The sequence below is a fragment of the Dryas octopetala genome, chromosome 3 (assembly GCF_963921425.1).
Source record: "Dryas octopetala chromosome 3, drDryOcto1.1, whole genome shotgun sequence".
NCBI classification, from domain to species: domain Eukaryota; kingdom Viridiplantae; phylum Streptophyta; class Magnoliopsida; order Rosales; family Rosaceae; genus Dryas; species Dryas octopetala.
Window position 1 is genome coordinate 20,132,339 of NC_141368.1, and position 23,119 is coordinate 20,155,457.

The following is a 23,119-nucleotide window of genomic DNA, read 5'->3' on the forward strand; positions in this document are numbered from 1 at the left end:
TTTCATATGTGCTGTCTCCTATAAACCATACTCTCTCTCTCTCTCTCTCTCTGTATATATGTATATCTCTATCTCTCTTGTTGGATTTTCCTCGAATAGCCAACGAAAGGACATTGCCCACCCCCTGTCCCTGTTTTAGAATTGCTCACCCGCAAACCTGGCTTAATTGAGCCACTTTCAGCTGAAACTTCAGACCAAGAACCATGAGGCACTAGAAGCGGAGAGTGGACAGAAAAAATATCTACATGTTTCATGCCCAAATTTAAAGAATCTTGCTGCTCAGATAAAAGCTGACCCACATTGATTGTTGATTCTGCCACATTTAACCACCACTAGTAGAGCTTAAGGACTCCGTCAAATCGCACTCATTTTCAGTCCCTGAATTCACTTGGGCTAACTTCGGGGAGAGCTCACTGCCTACCTCTCCCTCTATATCATTATTTCCTTTATCTTCCGTTTTCTGCATTTTTGCCACCAGATGAACTGATTCTCTATGTTGTGATCGGATCTACCTAATCCCCTTTCAACTGCAGTTCCGCTTCTTTTATACTTTAATAATTCCTTCCCCAAGTTTTGTAGATCTGCCGCCACCATCCTGCTTCTCAGGCCCCTCCTTAGACGTCTTAATCTGTGCTTCTTAGGCTCTCTCAGCTTTTTATTTGTAAAGAATAAACTGATGGAAGATCCTCTTGTGGCAGGTGCTGGCTAGGCAACCCCCCTTAGACATCTCAATCTGTGCTTCTTAGGCTCTCTCACCTTTTTATTTGTAATGAATGGACTGATGGAAGATCCTCTTGTGGCAGGTGCTAGCTAGGTTATCTTTCATAGGGTCTCTGGGCCATATGACCAGAATCTCGCCACAATTTGAGAAGTCACGGAAAGTAAGTGGACCTAGAGCCTTGCAACCCAGCCAGGTAAGGCTGATGCCTCTACAGTGCTTTGAAATTGTTTGTTAGCTTTTACATGATTGATATGTAAATATATCTATCTATGTACTTAGATTATTGTGTTTGTGCTGTATCACTTTTGATGTAGTGGGGCATGCTTTGCCCTTGTGACACTCCAGAAGGTGAGGCTTGTGGACTGGTAAAAAATTTGGCCCTGATGACTCATGTGACAACTGATGAAGAGGAGGGCCCATTAATTTCTTTGGTAAGTCGTCATCACAAAATTTGATATATCCATGGAGCTGTAAATATCATACAATGAGGAAGTGATGGCACATTTAATAATTGCATTAGCCTGTGCTTTTGTATGTGTAAATGGTAATTCTTATGCTTACCAAAAAAAAATGTTAATATTTATATGGTTGAATGCTGCTTCATCGCGTAGGGGTATGTACGAATATCAATTTATTGATTTCAGTTAATTTTTTGAATATATGTGGTAAGAAACTCTTATATAAAACATCTTTTTATGGTGTTTCTATATCGAAAGACTTTGTATTTATGTCTTGATAATGAAGGATCTTAGTGTGGTTCCTGATTTATGGATACATATTGTACACCCAATGCTCGGATGTCATAAAGTTTAGTATAGAAAGTGATTGTAAGCTGTGTTCTGTCTAATTTAATGTGTGCACAGTGTGGTTGAGACATACATTAGATTGACTTTACTGTTTGGATGATTCGCAGGTACTAATTAGTGAAATTTTCATTCCTTATCAGTTAATATAAAAATGTTAATGGGTTCTGGGCATCCTTGTGGACTTAGGTTTCTTCTGAGTTTAGGGATTGGTCTTTTCTTGCAATTCTTCTGATTGGAAAGTTGTAACCATGTAGTTCTGTTTTGGTGGTTATTCTTTCTTAGCTGTAGTCTAAATAGTGGTTGTTAAGGGGGCACCTTGTCCCCTGTGTTGTAAATTTCAATTATAGAAATGTTAATTCTCTGTAATAGATAATATATCAATTTATGGTCATTATTGGTAGTGAACAATAAAATTATAGAAGTTTAATTTATTCATTAGATATTTAATTCTCGTCCTGATCAATTAGTATATTATTGTTATAATGTTGGTACTCTAATTCGTCGCAATTTCTCAGATACATATGGTATTGTTTGGATTATGGGGCTCTGCTTGTTGCACCTGTTTGTATGTTAAAAGAAAAACGACTAAAAATTAAAATTTTGGTCCTTTATAGTTTGGACTGTTTTACATTTAGGTTTCAATACTTCTAAAGTTTTCTATAAACGGTTGCAATTAAGGTCAAATCAAGATTTTCATCCATTAAATTGACAAAATGTGCACGTGTTGCTCGCATATATTTGCATACATGTGCAACTAAACCACACAGAATTACCGATAATATGTTCTTTTTTGGCTTTATTTTCAGAATGACCGGTAATAACTTTGCATGCAGTAACACATGCAGCATCTAAGTGGAAAACAGCCTAAAACTACAGCAACCAGAAATGTAATTTAGCCAAAAAAAAAAAAAAAAGCTTTTGAACAGAAAATAAAATGTCCGTATGTTTTGCTGACTTCCTGAAAATAACACGTGCCTCTTTTGTAGTGCCTTTTTTCAAATAAATTTGTCCGTATGTTTTGCTGACTTCCTGAAAATAAAATGTCCATGTTGTTTGTAGTGCCTTTTTTCAAATAAATTTGTGTTTCTTATAAAAAAAATAAGTACTCAGGGACAATATCTAACTGCTGCAGATGTTCACTATATGTTGGAAAGTTATTCAGAAGTAACTGAACATACATCATGCATCTTGAATGCATATGAGCGATTCTGTTGGCCATATTCATGCTTTTATTTTTTGTTGTTTTTTGGTGCCAAAGGCTTACATTTTGTATTATTTAATTTCTGTTGCAATAGTGTTACTGTTTGGGAGTTGAAGACTTGGAACTACTATCAGGAGAGGAGCTTCACACACCATATTCTTTTCTAGTTTTTTTCAACGGACATATTCTTGGAAAGCATAGGAAGCCACAGGTAATAATAGAGTTCCATACAAATATAATGCTTATTATCAAAAAAATACAAATATAAATGAATACACATATATAGTTCCATCACGGCTGTTCATTTTGTTTACCGGTCACAAAAAGGACCGGCTGTGATGGCAGTCCCAGAATAAAAGGTTGCGGAACATCCTGCAACTGAAAAAAGCCCAGTTATATCATATTATGTTTACTCATCTTTGGCGATACTTACTTATTTCATTTGAAAATCTCATTTCAATATTAGAATTTTGCCACTGCAATGAGAATTTTGCGTAGAGCTGGAAAAATTGGGGAGTTTGTCAGTGTCTTTGTCAATGAGAAGCAGGTAAATTCTTCTTTCACTGCCACGTTACTTTGTTTTTTCCCTATCATAATTCATTTTTTCTATGTGTATTTTGTGCTGTAAAATATTAATTGTCATTTCTTTCCCCTTAGATGACATGTTTCTAGGGCAATGGCCTTTAGTGAGCCTGTAGATGCATATATTACATTGAAACGTAGGAAGAGCTTGATTTTCTTGACATAGAGGGCTTTCCCACAAGGATGATGGATGGTGTAATTAAAGGGCAACACTAGGATATAATTCTGTAAGTTAGGTTTATCTGTTTCTCTTAAGAAAATTGTAATTTCAATAATGAGATTAAAGATTGTAATTTACTAATTAAATTCTGTGTAATACACCACAGCACACCACATTTAAAAAAAAAAAAATCTATAGTGTGAATTTTGTTTTTTTGTTGAAAGGAAACATAAAGTTTATTTCTTTGACAAATAAACAATTCAAAATGGTGAACAAGAAGTTCACATGAACAATACAACAAGATTACAGAACAAGTACAAGCAAAAAGCCTAGCTAACACAGATATTAACTCACAGTCATGGGGCCTACATGTGTGCCAAAGCCAAACCTTATCTCGATTTTGAGATAGAATTTGACAATATTTTGACATAGCACGCTAGAAGTCTGGTGCATTGGAGTTAAAATTAGGGAAATATATGTTAAATTTTAAGATAGCACAGAGCATCTCCGGTGCATTGAGATGCTGTAAGCTAGAGGAAGGGGTTTTTTATCCCGGGGTGGGGATTGACCTTAATTGAAGCAGTGCTGGTATACACTATTACTCGTCCCTCTTTAAAATCCTTGTGGAGTGGCTAATAAATTGGAGGACTTAGGTGTTTCAAAGTAAAGAGATTGGGGGGCTGGAAATCAATAATTTAGTGGTAAAACACAGATCTCTGTTTGGTAAATGGCTTTGGATATTTCCTTTGGGAAGAGGGTCTTTGTGGCATTATGTGATAAAAAGTAAGTATGGATTGTCCATTAACGGATAGGTTGCAAGAGTAGCTATTAGGGGTTCTAGTAGAAGCCCGCGGAAGGATATTTTTCAACACTTTGACCTGTTCATAAGGTTCTTTAATTTTTCTGTGGGGAATGGGGAGAAGGGGAAGTTTTGGATGATGCTTGTATTTTTTACTAATTTTTATTTTGATAAGAAACATTCTTTCATTAATTAAAAATGAAAGTTAAAATACAGGGACAAGGAGTCCACTGAGTACTAGTGTAAAACTAATACCAGCAAAACATCGCAAGAGTTCCACTGAGTGCTAGTGTAAAACTAATACCAGCAAAACATTGTAAGAGTTACAATATTAGAGTAAGTAAGCATAGGGTATAGTTTATGACCCAAAAAAAGAAAAGACATGTAGCCTACACCACAGCAGCGCTCCAATCATAAAAATTAGCCTGAAAGGAACAATCCCTAAGCTCAGCAGATATTGATGCTCAAAGAGATGTCCAAAGTCTAATTTTGAAATTTCCCTAATAGATCAGTAAATAAGCCTCAAAAGGGGTGGGGGGGGGAGGGGTGAAATCACAAATTTAATCCAATTCAAAATTTAACAAGTTGATTAAATATGCAATGGAGTGAATTATTACGAACTAATCAACTAAGCAAAACAAACACAATCAATAATAGTAGCATGAAAATTGTTGACGTGGAAAACCCTCCTCAGGAAAAACCCCAGGACCTAGTCTAGACGAATCAATCCACAATGAATTCAAAGGAATACATAAAAGACTTGATTCTACTCACGTTATTAGACTTTCTAAAAGCCAGCCGAACCTCCACGCCTCGTGCTACACCTCAATTTAGCAAACGATCCACATTCATCTACACAAACTCCATGTGTCCGTCAATCACTTGGAGGCATGAACCCACGCACAATCTCGGCTTCATTCTTGAGGCACGACCAAATGAACAACAATGATGAATGAATAATCTTGAATTTTTTAGTAGATTTGAGAAGGAACAATTTACTCAATCTATTGATGTTTATGCAAAATGAACTATCCCATAAATCTCACGTATGCATTCTAATCTCAAAGGTGTAATTTGTGTGAGCTAGCATAAAACCCTAAAAGAAAGGTATTTATAGAGTTATAAAGTCCTAATCCAACTCAAAAACGTATTTAGGAAAGTTTGAAAACGGTTGGAAACACTTGAAAAACCAATGTGCTGTGGGATCAATTGCCCTATGAGTGCGATCGACTGCCCTTACAAACATCTCGCTATGCGTTCGATCGCACCAAAGCTTGGTCGTGTGCGATTGATTGCCATCAGGGTGTAATCAATTTCCATCCGGGTGCAATCGATCGCTGAGACCTGGATTCGACTTAAATGACCTTCCAAACACCTATTTAGTCTCCAACCTTCTTCCCACACTCAAACAGCAAACCTTAAATGAAACCATTTTATCAAACATGAGAGAACATATGATGAAAAATATATGAATGATTATGGAAATGATTCTAACCACCTAAAACATGAAAGATCGGTCTTTAAGTCAACTTACCATTCCTAAGAGTGAAATGGACTTAGATTCCTGAATGAACCACGAACTAAAGACTTCCCCTTCAAACTCCAACCTCGAACACACCAAGAACCCTTGAACTTAGCTCAACAACATAACCTTGACTTAAGTTATTATAATGCTTACAAAGGATAGGTTTTGGACTTGGTAATAGCCAACACACAAAATATTGCACTTACAAATTCTCCCATAACTGATCCACCTCTTCACCCCGCTCCTTGAAAGATCCTCCTATTCATTCCATCACACTACCCAAAACAACTGCTAGCATAGCTACATATCCCCAACACCATGCCCCTCTTTCATCCTCCAAAGAACGTGTACCTCTAACACAATAAGTCCTCACGTGAAGCTGGAATGTCCCATTTCACTTTAGTCTCCCCGAACATTCTCTTTAAGTGCTATGGGACAGTGAAACAGCAGATGATTCGAACTTTTAGAATCCTTCTTACACATCACACACAAATGGGGAGACACACCAAGAAGGCTGTCTCCTTTGAACCATATCACAAGTGTTCATCCTCCCATGAGCTTGAATCCAAGCTAACACCCGTACTTTATGAGGTACTTTATCTTTCCAAATTGCATTAGATGGGCTGAAAAGAGATAAAATTTGTCCATCAATTGCTTTGAATAGTGTTGGCATAGGAATACTCCTGACGACTCCAACTTCCATATTCTTCTATCCGATGTAGATGGAACTAACAATACATTTTCTAAGACAGCCAGCAACTCTGTTAACTCCCCTATCTCCTGATCATTGTAACACACAAATTTGCAATGGAAATATTATGGAAAATCTGTTTCCCAGATTGTATTTTCTGTCCAGATTTCATAATGATGTCAAGATTGGTGGATTCATCCTTGTTCTTGGGATAAGGGTTTAGTAGAAATTTGAATGAGTTGGAAATTGGGGAGCTGTCAGCGTTTTTACTTAAGCTAGAAAATGTGTGTTTGTATCCAAAAAAGATTGATGTAAGAAAGTTGAGATTGGAATCCTCAGCGGAGTTCTCATGCAATTCTTATGGCAGATTTTGAGTGACAATGTAGGCACCATTTCATCCAATTTTACAATCAGATTTGGAAATTGAAATCCCCATTGAAGGTGAAGGTTCTGGCTTGGATTCTAGTACATGCAAGAGCTAACACCAGTGATTTAATTCAAAGGAGAAGCCATATGTGCCTTTCTCCAAACTGGTGTTTATTGTAAAAAAGAAAAAGAAAAAAAAAAAAAGAGGGGAAAGTGCTGATCATGTGTTTCTCTTTGGGTCCCATTGCTCTAAAGTTTTTCCAGAAATTATTTTTGGAGGTTGGGGCAAGTTGGTTAGCAGTCTTTTGGGTTATTGTTTGGAAAAAAATCAGTGAATCTTTGAGGATTATAGTGGGGGGTTGGAGTGGAGGAGCTTTTGGAGAAATTTTAGTGGGGGGTTGGAGTAATTTTTTTTTTTTGTATTTTGTTATTAGTTTTATAACTTCCAACAACTATCTGATATCTCCATGTTTTAAGGTAGTGGGCTGTTTTTCTTTTTTATTTTTTAAATTTTATTTTAATGGTTGTATTTTACAACTATGTCCTCATTTATTGGTTTTTTTTTTTTTTTTTTATGGTATTGTTTGTTGAATGAAGGGTAATTTAGGTAATCTCATTTTTGGTGAAGCCTGTAACACCAAACCCTTCTTCTGGCTTTATAATAGTAAAGATTAAATGTCATTTTATTTAATTTTCTGCAATTAGTCTACTTGGGAGGCAGTTATGTGTTAGGGTTTCATTGTTGCTGTTTTACTAGGGTCTTGAGCTTATTTGTTTTCCAGGGATGCTTTACTATACTGTAGTTTTCTGCTTTTTTTTTTTTTGGGTTTTTATAACTTCCTAGAGCTTGTTATCTTGGAACTTTTAAGAAGGTGGCATCTTGTCCACTGGATTGCACTATGTACTTGATTTTCATTTAATGAAAGCATGTTTCTCATAAACAAAAAATGTCATTTTATCATTGCTGTCTCTGTACCCTTCATGTTTCTGCTTTTTTTTTTTTTTTTTTTTTTTCCCATTTAATTTGTTTCCACAATCAAACACTTGACCTAGATTAGGATTTTATCAGGGTTGTGTTTACATTGCTTCTGATGGTGGTCGAGTTTGTCGTCCACTGGTTATTGTGGACAAGGGCATATCAAGGGTCAAAGAACATCATATGCAGGAGCTGAAGGTAAGTATACTTTTTGCTGCTTATCCTGAAGAAACGGTTATTTCTAAAGCTGATATTTTCTTTTTCTGCTTTTTAAGGATGGAGTTCGCACTTTTGATGATTTTTTAAGTGACGGGTTGATTGAGTATCTTGATGTAAATGAGGAGAACAATGCTCTGGTTTGCTCATACCTAATTACTTCTGAAGGTTTTTTATTTTTATTTTATTTTGAGATGTACTTAGACATTTACTTAAATTTCATAATTATCATTTTATAGATTTCACTATATGAAAACGAGGCAACAACAGAAACAACCCATATAGAAATAGAGCCTTTCACCATCTTAGGTGTTTGCGCTGGGCTAATTCCGTATCCTCATCACAACCAGTCACCAAGAAATACATACCAGGTTTTCTTCTCTTTCTCTGAAATAATTTATGTTTTTCAGTTTACTCAAATTTCTAATTGTCTGATTTCAAAAGACTCCTTTTGTCTTTATAATAGTGTGCAATGGGAAAGCAAGCAATGGGAAATATTGCATATAACCAGGCAAGTTGTTTATTTGTACATGGCCCTTTTTCCCCTTCTCTATTTAAGCTCTTTTAGAAAAACTATTTTCTGTTTCCATGGTGGTATAAAGCTTATTTTATGCATGTTTTTTCCCTATCTATTCAAAGTTACCATAATTTTGTAGATCAATGTATTTCCATGTAGACTGGTTTAGTGTGTGGACCGTAGGTTGTTTCTATGTTGTCCCTTGTAACATCTGTTCATAGAACTCTTTTTGTAAGTTATGTTTCCATCACATTATTTAAGCATGCATAATCTTGACTTCTTTTTTTTCATTTGTGTAGCTACATCGGATGGACACATTGCTTTACCTACTGGTGTATCCTCAACGCCCATTATTGACAACAAGGACAATTGAGCTGGTTGGTATGCTCTTTTAAAGGAGGCTGTTGCAACTATAGTCCGTGAATTAATGGATTTCTTTCAGGTGGGCTATGATAAACTTGGAGCCGGGCAGAATGCAACTGTTGCTGTGATGAGTTATAGTGGCTATGATATTGAGGATGCAATAGTCATGAACAAGTCATCTCTAGATCGTGGTTTTGGTCGTTGTATTCTTATGAAAAGGTGGCCAACTTCTTTGTCATTGGTGATTTTATTTCTTGTCTGATTGCCCTACATTATTGTTTGCTGTAGTATTTAGATATTTATGGTTGCTTACTGAAGATGTTTTCTATTAGGTTTTCTGCCACCAATCAAAAATATGACAATAACACACAAGACAGAATACTGAGGCCCAATAGAGATGGACCTGATTCTGTACAGATGCGGGTAATGCTGGACATCTTCCCTTCCTTTCCTTAAACCCTGTACCTCTACCTACAAGGGGCAGTGGTGCAATTAATACTTACCGTCTTACTGTAGTTCAATTGCACATTAGTCATCTTATCTCTTCAAAAAAAAAAAAAAAAAAAGTACATTCTGCACTTTGGTCTCTTTTCCAGTTCGATTTTCTTTAATCCTTTATTATTTTGTTGTTAAGTGTCCTCTGAATTGCTGTCTTACATGTTCTTATGTAGGTGCTGGATGATGATGGACTTGCTGCACCTGGGGAAAGTATTAGACAAAATGACATCTATATAAATAAACAGGTCCCTGTTGTCACAAGGGGGCCAATTAGATCTGGATTAAACGATAGGTTGGCTTTTTCCATTTTGCTGCATATTTGAATTAGGGATATGATTGCATTGTTTGCTTACACTCAATTCCATATGCAGTGAGTATATGTCTATTCCACAAAGATACAAAGGACCTGCAGGGGAGTCTTGTGTGGTAGATAAAGTGTCTCTTTGTTCTGATAAACATAATAATTTGTGTTTTAAATTCTTAATTCGCCATACTCGTAGACCGGAGGTAAGAGATATTTTTGTCATTTCACTTGTTCTTAACTTCTAGGATCCTCTGAAATATAATTTCATTCATGCAGGTTGGTGACAAGTTCAGTAGCAGACATGGGCAGAAAGGTGTTTGTGGTACCATTGTCCAACAGGAAGATTTCCCATTTTCTGAACGTGGCATTTGCCCTGATTTAATTATGAACCCTCATGGATTTCCAAGGTTATTTCTTTTTTGTTCTTATTTATTTTCTTTCAGAACTACTTATTGTAAATCTCATTGTTTTATCAATCTTGTGTGATTTGAGTGGAAGATTCTTTGAATATAGGATCACATATTAATAGATAAAATTATGATCTGCAAGTCAAGTTTCATTTTCAAGACAGAGTTGAGGTAATCATTTGAAACTGTTGTTAGGTATGAATCGTATGATATTTATTGGATCAATGCATGTAGGAGTTGTGTTTTTTTTTTTTTTTTTTTTTGTCTTGGATTGTAGTGCATGGAAGGGCTCACACTTGTGAGTTAATTCAAAGGAGCAGACCAAATGTGTATTTGTCTCCTCATTGGTGCATTCTCTGTAAATAGGAGGGAGAAAGTGTGAACCATGTTTTTATTCACTGTCCTGTAGCCTTGAACTTGGGGGGAATTTATTTAGGGAGGAGGATAAGTTGGATTAGTTTCGAGGACTGTTATTCTTTGCTTAGTGAACTACATGAAGTGCTGGGTGGAGGCAAGGTTGAAAATATCGGCCGTGCAGATATTATCGAGACTCCAAAATAAGGAAATATCGTTATCGTTATTGATATCAGCCATCGTCCACAAAAACAGCAGATATTGGCTTCAAAACATATAATTTTTAAATGAAACTTCAGGAAATGTTAAATCAATCATCATTGCATGAATTAAACATATAAGTCTCATAAATTAGGGTCTATATTATATGATATTTAGAGGATATAATACACATAAGTGACAAGTTTAGATAAAAAAAACTAGTAGATTTAGAGCCTAAACTCCTATATTATTTTAAACCCAATATTTGTGGTAAAAGTTTGAACCCAAACCCAATACTTGTTTTGCCCGTATAAATCAGTTTACCTAACACCCATATGAATCAGTATAATGAGATCCTAAGCCCAAACCCATATAAATCAGCCCAAACCAAACCTAGTATAACTTGTTTTTCCCATTCAAACAAACAGAGAAGCTAAATCTGTCGTTCTTGAGCACAGACCAGACGCGGGAGAGAGAGAGAGAGAGAGAGAGAGAGAGAGAGAGAGAGAGAGAGAGAGAGAGAGTGAGAGAGAGGAGACTCACCTTCACAAAGCAGACAGCTGTTGATTGATGTTCCTGCTCAAACAAAGTGTGGGTAACGAAACTCTCATAAAGCTGTATTGGTATTCAATCATTTTTTTAGTCATTTTGGGGTTGAATGGTAGATGGGATTCCTTTTGATATTCTAATGTTAATTCTTTGATTAAGGTTCTTAATTAGGACATGGGTATGGAAATTGAGGGTTAATTTGGCTTAAATTCTCATTCTTTCCCCCCTTTTTAATTCAATTTTTTCCTCTGAATTTTGGTGAATGTCGGTATAATATCAGGAATTTTGATATTTAGCGAAAATATTGCCGACATCAGGGAAATATCGGGGATGCAGGTGAAGATTTTGCTTCACCCCCCCTATCGGTGTCACCGACTCCAAAAATCGACATTTCGGGTTGTCGGCCGATATTTTGAACTCTGGGTGGGGAGGGTAGAAAGCCAAGGTCTTATGGGGATGCATGGTTTTAGAAGCGGTTTGTGTAATCTGGACGGAAAGAAACAAAAAGATTTTTGAATATTACAATGGGGTGCAATTGGTGGAACTTTGTTTAAAAGTCAAATTTTGGTCTCTTTGGCTTCACTGATGGCGGAATTAAGGGATTTTCCTTTTCATCTATTTAATTAGACTGGAAAGCATCTGTGTTTGGGGCTTTTTTTTGGTGGTCTTGTGCTTGATGGAGAATTTTACTGTGTTTCATTTTCTGCCTTGTTTAAGGTGGGCTTGTGGTCCACAACTTGTACTTTATTTTCTTTAATAATTTTTTTTTCCTTTCAGAAAAATGGATATCTGAGTTGTGTGTTTATATCCTCACTAGATATGATTTTCAATTTCATAACCAATTTTGTTTCTGAATGATAGTTAAAACCTCAGCATCATACTTTGTGTATTGTTTTCTAATAGTTTTGGTTGCTACCGTCTCTTTTGTTTGTAAGATTTGAATCTAAAATACATCTTAATTTGTTTATTTCTTGAACCAAGGTCGAGGGATAATAGCGGATTAGATTTTTCATTTCATGAAGGTTATTGTGTATTTTGTATGATCATAATAAGAGCGAGCCAAGAGACACCCTCCTAACTGCTACACCTAGAATGTTACTTCAAATGGCTATAGTGTAACTGATCTATGTTATGGTTTTTTTATTTTTTATTAAAGGAACAGTTTTTATTGATCATCTTTATTTTTTTGGCCCTTTTTTATTGATCATCTTAAACATGATAAAATAACTTTGGTCAAGGAATGCAAAACTGGGCTATTTTGTGTAAGTGTCTCAAATTTATATGGTCCCAAACGTAGGTGACTATTGGTGTAAATATTTTCCTAGTCACATCCTATGCGCTGGAGTTATTTGGAAAAATAAAATAGGGGGATCTTTGTTGACGACACAGTTAGACTGGAGTCCTAGTGCAGTGATAAAGGAGTAAGGATTGGTTTGGGAGTTCCTTGACGAGGTATTGCCTCCAGGGGTAGGATGTAGTCAGTAGTAGACAATGGTGTTCACACTTTCTTGATTAGATGGGTGTGGATAAAGAACGTGATGATGTTGTAAAATTCATTTCACCTTTTGGAATAATATACATGTGCTGGATGTTTGGGGATAATAGTTGAGATGAATGGATGGGCGATAATTTTAGCTACTGTATAAGAGGCTGAGTGGCCAGAGGTGGTTGACTACTCTTTTTTCATTAAGTTCCAAACCAACTAAGATATTGCCCACTAAATGTGCTGTGAAAGTGACTACTATAATGGGTGGGAAAATGTAAGCAAATAAAATGAGAGAACACAAGGATTTATGTGGTTTGGCAACATTGCCTATGTCCACGGGAGAACGGACCAAATCCACTAGTGTAGTGTTTCAACAACTCTCTCAACCTCACTTCTCATTACCCAAGTTCTCTCTTATTTTCTCAGGCACTCAATATTTTCTCTCAAGCAATGAAGCTTTCTATATTTCTTGGAATGTAATAAATTTGGATTGAGCATAGTTGCTCCTTTATATAGCTGAATATCTGAACTTATTGAAATCACTTGAGGTATTTCTTTGTACTGTCAAATGTTACATTCCTATCACTTATTTAGTGTTAGTGATCTTCCAGGTGTTCTAAAAAGTTCTGACTATATCAGTTGTTGAAATCATTGGAATCTTCCTATGTGTAAATTATTAATGTGTTCTCTTGTTTTTGTTCGGATTTCTGGTGTTGTCATCAGTCGAATGACTGTAGGCAAGATGATAGAGCTTCTTGGGGGTAAAGCAGGAGTTTCATGTGGAAGATTTCATTATGGCAGTGCCTTTGGTGAACCAAGTGGTCATGCAGACAAGGTTGAAGATATAAGGTTCTTAAAGCATCTATGGTTTGTCATTCTTTTCTAATTCTTTCCAGATTTCATTTCTCTAAAATCATTTCTTGCTTTTATGATAGTGAAACCCTCGTGAGGATGGGATTTAGCTACAACGGAAAAGACTTTATTTACTCAGGTTTTGTGAATTTCTTCCAAAATTCATATCATGGCACATGAAAATGCTCTAAAATGTCTCTTATTTACATCATTTTCGGAGTTAGCAGAAGTGTGTGGTATGATATTCTACTAGGAGGTGTATTTTCTTGCTGTTTCTTGGATTTTGCTTCTACTTTTTGAATAAAAATATCTGCTTTAAATTTATAGTACGCATCTTGCTTACCTTAACCTTGGCGATAGAGTTTGTGCATCTGTAGGTTGTATATCAGTACAGTTTTGTAAAACAGTACCCTAAAATGATCTGTTCACCCTTCTTTTTGTTATAAGAAACACAAAATTCAATATGAATGATCTGCTCCTTTCATTTTCTGCCATGGTAAATGTTGAAAATGTGCAGGTTTCCATTGTAGGAACAAACACTTTAATTATTAATATTGCATCAGTCCGAGCTGGGAATAAGTTGTGGTTATCCATACAATTCTCAAGTTCCATAGTCCTAAATTTTAGGGAGTCCTTTTTAATATTTAAGACATGAGGCTACAAGTTAATAACCAGTGATGTTCTTGCTGCTGAAGAAATTCTGGAAAAATACTGGATATAGATGTGGCACTATTTCTCTCTTACTGGCTCAAATTCCTTAGTTCTTGATTTTCAAAAGGGGCTACTATGTACTATGTAGTATAACTAAAATTTTACATATTTATTGGATATCTGAAACATTAGATCACTGGCAGTACATGTATGTTTCTGAAAGGAATAGAAGTATTTGATTTTATATACATCAAACAGCAGTCATATCTGGTGCTTTCATAATGTCATGAGTCAAGACTTTATGGTATCTTATATTTCTTTTCAAGGGGAGATCCTTAACAGGGTTCTCTCTGCTTACGAATATGCATGACATATGAAACAAACCATCCTGATGTATGTTTATCGTCCAGGTATCACAGGTTGTCCATTACAAGCGTATATTTTCATGGGACCAATTTACTACCAGAAGTTAAAACATATGGTGAGATTTCAATTCAGTCTCTACTATGTCATGCCATTTTCAACAATCAGCCAGGAAACTGCAAGTGCACATAAGTTGTGCGTAAGAACAGATAAAATGGCCTTGATGTTCATGCTTTTCAGATTGAACGCATTAAGCTTTGCGGACTGAACATTTTAAAGCTTACTTATAACCTAAACTGCATCTGCATAATATGTATTGTAGCATTCTCCAACTTAAGGAAATGGAAACCAGCATCTCTCTCTCTCTCTCTCTCTCTCTCTCTCTCAATCACACACAAACTAACAGTTTCAGGAATAGAGGCATGTATGTATGCATGTTCAATCTGGTTGTGTTTCTTCATCCCTTTCTTCATTGAGAATGAAATGATTTGAACTTTTTTTATTATAAAAGATTTTAGAGTTGGGTTTCTATTATGGAAATTTATTATTTATTGCTTACATACAGTAATTACCAAACCTTCCAAAGGATTGGTATTTTTGTTATATGATTTGGATTTGTTTATTATATTTATACCATACCATCCTCCCCATAGATTATTGTACAAACTAAAATGCCTTTGCTTTTAGATTCACACAAGAACAAGAAGAATTTACTTGAAATTATCATCTTTTCCTTTTTCACATGCATGTGTGGATTCCAATATTTTCTATTAGTTGAAAATGAAACATTAGAATGGGAGAAGTAGATCATTGTATTGATAACTAAAGGAGTACACCGATTTATTTAGGATCCCAGGCCTACAAATTGCTCAACTAATCAGTTGTAGAAGTTGGACCTTAATCTAAGCTACGAGCTTAATAAGCCATTAAGTTAAAAGCGTAATAATCAGTAGGGCTGGGAAAAAAACCGAAAAAGCGACCGAAAAAAACCGAAGTGGCAGAAAACCGAACCAACGCTTGTCAGTGGCGTTTTGGAAATCCCAAACTGCCGGTTACCAATACCGAACCGACACCTCCTTCTTTCTATTTTCTTCTTCTCTTCTCTCTTCCTTCCTTGTGAGGAAGATGAAGCCACTTGGGGTCTGGCTGCAGAGTCTTCTTCTCTTCTCCAGTGTGGTTGCAACACCGCCGTCCTCCCACCAGTCGTCAGCGCCGAGTTCCCACCTTTTCGCCGCAGCCAAGCCCACGCCCCCAGAGCTTCTTTGCCTCTGCTCAACGACGCCTCTGTCACCAGTCACCGACACCGACCTCACAAGCCCCGAGCTTCACCTACAGCTGCTTCTGCCGCAGCCCTCCTCGAGCTTACCTTCGCTGCCAAGACTCCCAGACACCAAAACCGATCGACAACTACCGAAACCGAAGCAGTCGATAACCAAACTTGGTGGCGGTTCCGAATCTGGCCATACCGCCGGTGGCAGTTCGGTAGTCGGTGGTGGGATATCGGTTTGGTCACTGAACGGATTCCACCCCTAATAATCGGTGTATATCAACGATGCTCCCCCTCAAACTTGAGAGTTGATATCTACCACTCCTAGCTTGATGCAGATATAATCAAAAGTTTGTTTACAAGCTTTCAGAAAAAAACTTCGAAAGCTCGAGCCCATTAAAGTAATTAGGGCCCTTTAATATTATACTAGTCATAAAGCAAATGAAGATGGAGTCCTGGTTGTTTGTTCTCACCCATTGGGGATTTAGGACTGAAGTACATCAAGCCAAGACTTGAGATGAGATCCGAGTGAGATAAAAATTGGGATGTGATGATAATCGCGATAAGATTGAAGCTAGAAGATGTAATGGAACCTTTGACACAATAGTGGGAGAAGTTGTCAATTTAATTTTTTTTTTTTTTTCGGTGCAGTGTTGAGAGAAAGATCCTACATTGAAAATGTGAGGCCTTGTATAGTGTCTTGTAAGGGTTTTGAGCTATTCCTTCCATTGCCAATTGGTTTTCGGATGGATGCCTAGATTTCTTTAGAGTATCAGAGCACGTTATCCACGTGTTTGTGCCAAACGGCCATACGTGGTCTCACGTCACCCAATATAAATTGTCACGTGTTAGGCTTGAGTGACGCCATAAGTGCGGAGGCGTGTTGAGAGAAAGATCTCACATTGAAAATGTGAGGCCTTGTATAGTGGTTTATAAGGGTTTTGGGCTACTCCTCTCATTGCCAATTGGTTTTGGGATGGATACGTAGATTCCTTCACTAAGCCTCTCCACCGATTTACAATTTGTTTTATGTTAGATGCTTTAACTTCTACTGTTCTACAAGGCTGAATACCTAATAATTATCCATTAATCTAAATGCCTAATAATCATCCTATATCATCCCATGTTAGTCTTCTTTGGTCACTTATTTTCTATTCTAACTAGTTTTCACTTGGTTATGGGTGCATCTACTTTGATCTTCTCCCTCACCACCTCCAACTCTGTCAAAAATTTGTAATCCTCCCAGCCTGCCTCCACCCATCCACCACTCCTTGAAACACTTCGAACCATCTCTTATTTTCTATTCTAACTAGTTTCTTCACATTATTTCGTATTGCATGCCATAATTTTATTTCAAGTATTACACACTTTGATTATTGCATAATGCAGTTATATCTGTACAGCTAGTTAAAATTGTCCCAGATCATATTGATGATATTATATAAAAACATTATGTTCAGGTCTTAGATAAAATGCATGCACGAGGTAGTGGTCCCCGAGTCAGTCTTACTCGGCAACCTACTGAAGGAAAAGCTCGAAATGGAGGTTGTAATTTTATCTTTGTTATATTGAGTTAATTACTCTTTAAGCAGTTTTGTTTGTCTAAATATTAGTTATCTCCCAGGACTACGAGTTGGAGAAATGGAGCGTGATTGTTTGATTGCTTATGGTGCTAGTATGTTGCTTTATGAGCGCCTAATGGTCTCTAGCGATCCTTTTGAAGTTCAGGTATTTGCTGACGCTTGTGCTTCTTTATTAAATCCACCTTCCTGATTCTAACATTGCATGCTTATAAGCCATTTTATGAAGTGATTCCTACTTTTGCATCTCATATGTTGAACTTGCCACTGCCTACTTGTGGACATTCAGAATTCTTTCTGTTCTCATCTGACTGGTTAATACTTTTTTTATTTGGCCTAAAATACTTGTTATTCATATCAAATATTTAAATACATATTGCTTTCCTTTTTGAAATCCTTCCCCAAACTAATCAATTCAATGTAACCATTTTGGTTTTGTCTCATGCTATAAATAATGTCCTCATCCCTCAGCATATGGTCAACTGTGTCGTACTTGAATTATGATGATGAGTTGATATAGAATGTTCCTTAAATCAACTTTAGAAATGAAAGTTGTGGTGAACTTGGTTCCTCTTAATGAAATTACTTAATGTTGGCCACATCCCTCTTAAGTGAATGCCTGTATTAAGCTCATATATCACATAGTATGGTGATGTAGGACAACACAGGGTGGATGTCCATGAATATGTTGGGCCTTAGATGATATAAACTGTGGTAATTAGAAGCGGTGTAGAGAAAGGAGAGATTTAGGGAGAAATAGAGACCAACAAGGAGGCAAAGATGGGAGAAAGTAGAGGAGAATAATGAGGTTGTACCATTTGAGGTGTTGTGTCCTAGATTGTATTCACTCTCTAGATTGCATTGTGTGAGTATCTCAAGGTCTTGGATGCTACTTCATTTCCTTATAACTGGGATTATGGTTTTCGGAGGAATCTGAATGACCTGGAGGGGGGAGTTTGCTTTGCTGTTAGGAAGGTTGGAAGGGGCTCACTTGTTTCCTTCAAGGGCAGATGTTATAAGATGGAAGCTGGAACGGTGTGGTAGCTAGGTTCTCTTACAAATCTTACAGTATCTTTTTATGCAACAGTATAGATTCCTCCTTTTTCCCATCTTCTGCCCAGATTTGGAAACTGAAGGCTCTCCCGAAATTTAAAGCTTTGGCTTGGTTGGTGGCTCTTGGGAGGGTCAATACTTGCATCAAATTCCAAAAGAAGCCATATGTCTGTTTTTTCCTCCACAATGGTGCATTCTTTGAAAAGTGGAGGGTGTGGATCATGTATTCTGCCTTGCCCTTATTCCCTAGAAGTGTGGTGGATGTTGTTTAAGGAAGTTAATGCGTTTTGGGTTATTCCAAAGGGGTGTTTTGAATTGTTTAGCATTCAGGTCTAGGCTTTGGTGAAGGAGAGGATAGCCAAAACCTTGTGGAGTTGTGCAATATTAGTGATTTTTGTCATTTGGATGGGAGAGTAGTTTTGCTCACCCCCTTTAACTAAGGTGTATGCTTACCTCCCATCTAAAATACTACCATGTGTTTAAAAAGCAACATGAGTTAACCCATAATTTTTTTTTTCTTTTTTTTTTCCCCAAAAACCTGGTTCTCCCTTTCTCTGTTTTTTTTTTTTTTTTTCTTATTCTCCTTTCTCTCCATCCCCCGTGCTTCTCTCTCTCTCTCTCTCTTTCTCCCATCCCAAGAAGAAAATGAACCAAAATATCTCCACCAGCAAAGAGAGAAAGTAGAGAAAGAAAAATCAATAGGAAAACAAAAAACCCAAATGGAAAAATCTAGCTGCAAGCTAGATATAGATAAGAAAAGACCCGGATCAGAAAATTGAGAGAAAGATTGTTTCTTGCCAGCAAGAAGACCACCACGTGTAAAAAAAGAACAAGGGATGCTACAAAATCCCAAGGCAACCTCAGCCTTAACCCCTTTTGGACCAAAAAAGTCTTCAACCCAGTAACAGATTTTAAATGGTGGAAGTCATTGTTTATAGTAAAAAAAACAAAACCAAAAAATCAGATAAATTATTATTGTTATGGAGAGAAAGGAGAAGAAGAAAAAAAAAAAAAAAAGAAAGAGAAATTGGGGAACGGATTTTGGGGAAAAAAAGAACAATAAATGATAAAATATTTATCAGTTAACTCATAGTTAGCTTTTTAAACACATGTCAGTATTTTAGATGGGAAGTGAGCATACACCTTAGTTAAAGGGGGTGAGTAAAACTGCTCTCTTTGGATGGAGCATAATAGGAGAAACTTAGAGAATCACCTAGGGGTTGGGTGGAAGAACTTTGTGATTGAGTTAAATTTTGGTCAGCTTGGGTTTCAGCACATTTTAGGGGATTTCCTACTCAACTATTTTGCTGGACTTGAAAGCAGTGGAGTTGGTGCTTATTGTTTGGGGTGGTTCTGCTTGTTGTATTTCAATTTGGTCTTTTGTTGTCTTGTTCTTTTGCTGTTTGATCAATGTGTTTGGTCCTATTGTTTCTTAATGTAATTTGGGTGGGGATTTCTCATCCATTTGTACTTATTTTTGAAAGTTAATAAAATTTTGTTCCTCCCCAACACCAAAGGGATCCTTGACATTATTATGGGTCTTTCATAGAACAAATTTATCTTATGTCAAACCATAACCTTGTTTCTCAAGGTGTGGAAGAAGTGGTGCCGCGAATACTGCATATAACTTCTAATATTAACTTTTGTCACAGGTTTGCGGAGTGTGTGGTTTGTTGGGCTATTACAACCATAAGCTGAAAACTGGAATATGTTCCTCATGTAAAAATGGGGATAATATTTCTACCATGAAGCTTCCCTATGCTTGCAAGCTCTTGATCCAGGTAAAGGCAATTTATTGGTTCTTTTTTTAATCAAAGCTGAGACATGCTATTTTTGAGAAATGTCTTTTAAATTCTGCACAGTTAAATATCCGAATAACTGATATTCTCAGGAAACGTGATTATGATGTATCATGTATTATTGGGGTTAGAGAGCTTTTTAAAAAGAAGGAACTTAGTGTATGGTAATTGTAATCTAAATATGTAATAAGACCCACAATAGGACAAGCGGATCGGGAGAAGCATCTAAATTTAACCATAATACTACATGGTTCCTCATTCTGATATCTTGTCCATGGTGGTCAGATGTTAGGGGAAAGTAGACATTAATTTTATTGGAAGTATTTTCTTCTTGTTTTTTTTTTTTTTTTGTGTGCCTATTATTAGCTTATTAATAGTTGCCCTACATTTCACAGCTTCATGCTTAATTAGTAATATTTCAACTGTTTAATGCGCTTTCAGGAACTCCAATCGATGAACATTGTTCCTCGCTTAAAACTAGCTGAGACATATTAAGTCTACAAACTGAGAGTGAAGGATTTGATATTTCGGTTTTGCGTACTGTATGCAGCATACTATTGATTCCATTCTAAAGTCAGCTAGCCCTCAGATATTGAAACACACATAAAGGGGTACAAATATTCAACAATCATGGCATCAGGAAGTTTGGGTCATACACTTTGTTCTCTTCTAAAGTTGGAATGGCAACTTGTCTTTCTATGTGTGTATATATGTATACTAGCCTCTGCGTGTCAATAGGCCTTTTTTAAAAATAAGAATAATAAGAAATTAACAAATTGGAGAGAGATGAAAAGATATAAAGGAGATGGGGTGAGAGAGTAGTGGGAAAAAAACAAAACTACAGTTAGTGGAGTGAATTAGTTTTTTTTATTTAAATAATTTGTTACTGTTTTAATCTATTTAATAAAGTTTATTTCTTTCAATCCTTTCTTTTTTAACTCAGAAGATAATGCGTCTCTTTTTTTGTCCATTCTTCACTTACCAACCAAATTGACAATTGCACTTCAGAATTAAAATTGAAACACATCCTGAAGTAATAAGCATTTCCACTCTTATTGTCTAGTTTTTAACCCACGATGGTAACTTAATGCCATTTTATACCATATTATGTATCTCGGAATTCACGATTCAACTTCAAAGTATTGATTTGTATTTCTTCTATTTGTTTGATTCCTACGATGACTTCATTGGGATTGCCTAGTATGGGTTTTCCTCCTGGTATATATCTATTTCTACTCTTTGCAAAGATTGTGATTATGATCTTTGCAAAGATTATGTGTTATGGGATGCTTGGTTTTATGTTTATTTTATTAGTTTTCACTCTTATGATAGTCATGGTTTTTCGGTCTTCTCCTAACCAATCTTATCTTCATCTTATTCCATTTTCCAAAAAAGGCTATAAGGCAAAGAGATTTTGGTACTTTCTCGCTTAAAAAGTTTATTGAGAAAAAGGTCAAAGTTGAGAGGTTTAATAATAGAGATAAATGTCATTTTGTTCCACATACTATTTCATTTGTATCAGTTTGCTCTTCAGGTTCTAATTTGGAAAATTAAGGTACTTGACTTTTCAATTTTGTCAATTGAGGTAATTTCGTCAAGTTGCTCGCTTTCCTTCCAAAGCTCTATTTACATAAAGTCAATTTTTCATCATGAAGGTCTTTATTGATGTGAAAATAGTGATCATGTGCTCATCACTTATAACAATTTACTGATTAAATTGGTGGAATTACCTCAATTGAAAAAATTAAAAAGTCAAATACATTAATTTTCCAAATTGAAAGTTTAGATGGTAATCTGATACAAGTGCAATAGTGTGGGAAACAAAATGATATTTATTTCTTAATAATATCATCTCCAAAAGACTAGTCATTGTCAAAATATCTTCTAGACTTGATGTTCTCCTTCTACTTAAGAAATTTAACGAAATATTCTTTGACATTCAATTGGGTCAGCAAATTTTTCCATAGGGAATTCTATGACTTGTCCTCTAGGATAGAAAGTGCCTATTGTTTTTAATTTATTTATACAAATTTATATACTATAGATGACACAAACTAGGTCGATCCACAAGGACCTATTCAATCTAGAGTTAAGCTTTAATTAATTTAAAGCCCACTTAGCTTAGAAGTTTGATGGTTGATAAAGATAAAATAAAAAGAAAAGAGAATGCAAGAAAATAAAGTAATATAAAACAAAATGCAAGAGACTTGGAAAAAATAAATATATCTAAAGAAATAGAAGAGGAAAAACTAGAAATGTAACACTTTTGAGAGTTGGAATTAAAACAATGGTATTAAAGTGCCACAAATTCTCTCCGCAGGACGTTCATTTTTTAATTAAAGAACGGACATGGATATTTCTATGACATTATGTCAATTTTTAGGCCATTTTTTATGGGGTTCAACATGTGAAAATATAGGGTTCTATATTTTAGGTTATAGAATTATTGTTTGAGGCTATATTTTAAGTTTTAACTCTCGAGTTTTGAGCAGTAACCTAAAACTTGGGAGTTAAAACCTAAATTATAACCGAGAAACGGAAACTCAAAATCATGAGAGTTAAAACCAAGAAATAGGTCTTGATTGATGATTTATACCCTAAATAATTATATATTGCCAAGTTTAAGATCAAATGGTGAAAAAAAAATATATAAAACATATGCGTCCGTCCTTTAGTTAAAAAATAGACGTCCTACAGAGAGAATTTCTGATTAAAGTACTAAGGCTTTGGATTCCACACCACCACTTGACAACCCTAAATAAAATCTAACAATTTCCCTAAATAGAGAACACCAAAAATCAATAATGTTCTCTTCTAAAGATATTTCCCTTT

General features: G+C 35.9%; 1 protein-coding gene across 3 annotated transcripts in view; it reads left to right on the forward strand.

The window, feature by feature from the left end:
• Nucleotides 1-21,210, forward strand: part of NRPC2 (nuclear RNA polymerase C2) — a 35,037-nt gene extending 13,827 nt beyond the window's left edge. The window contains exons 19-39 of one of the 3 annotated variants that reach the window (XM_086236180.1): nucleotides 804-914; nucleotides 1,036-1,152; nucleotides 2,823-2,939; nucleotides 3,195-3,275; nucleotides 7,921-8,025; nucleotides 8,103-8,183; nucleotides 8,283-8,414; nucleotides 8,510-8,554; nucleotides 8,860-8,937; nucleotides 9,003-9,142; nucleotides 9,256-9,346; nucleotides 9,595-9,713; nucleotides 9,793-9,847; nucleotides 10,002-10,132; nucleotides 13,446-13,571; nucleotides 13,658-13,713; nucleotides 14,636-14,706; nucleotides 17,316-17,400; nucleotides 17,480-17,583; nucleotides 20,141-20,269; nucleotides 20,729-21,210. In XM_086236180.1, coding sequence (XP_086092306.1) covers nucleotides 804-914; nucleotides 1,036-1,152; nucleotides 2,823-2,939; nucleotides 3,195-3,275; nucleotides 7,921-8,025; nucleotides 8,103-8,183; nucleotides 8,283-8,414; nucleotides 8,510-8,554; nucleotides 8,860-8,937; nucleotides 9,003-9,142; nucleotides 9,256-9,346; nucleotides 9,595-9,713; nucleotides 9,793-9,847; nucleotides 10,002-10,132; nucleotides 13,446-13,571; nucleotides 13,658-13,713; nucleotides 14,636-14,706; nucleotides 17,316-17,400; nucleotides 17,480-17,583; nucleotides 20,141-20,269; nucleotides 20,729-20,782 — 2,028 coding nt within the window. In that variant the 3' untranslated portion in view covers nucleotides 20,783-21,210. Of the gene's footprint in view, nucleotides 1-803; nucleotides 915-1,035; nucleotides 1,153-2,822; nucleotides 2,940-3,194; nucleotides 3,276-7,920; nucleotides 8,026-8,102; nucleotides 8,184-8,282; nucleotides 8,415-8,509; nucleotides 8,555-8,859; nucleotides 8,938-9,002; nucleotides 9,143-9,255; nucleotides 9,347-9,594; nucleotides 9,714-9,792; nucleotides 9,929-10,001; nucleotides 10,133-13,445; nucleotides 13,572-13,657; nucleotides 13,714-14,635; nucleotides 14,707-17,315; nucleotides 17,401-17,479; nucleotides 17,584-20,140; nucleotides 20,270-20,728 lie in introns of those variants that run through there. The other 2 variants (XM_086236179.1, XR_015121123.1) reach the window with 2 other exon arrangements.
• The last annotated feature ends 1,909 nt before the right edge of the window (nucleotides 21,211-23,119 follow it).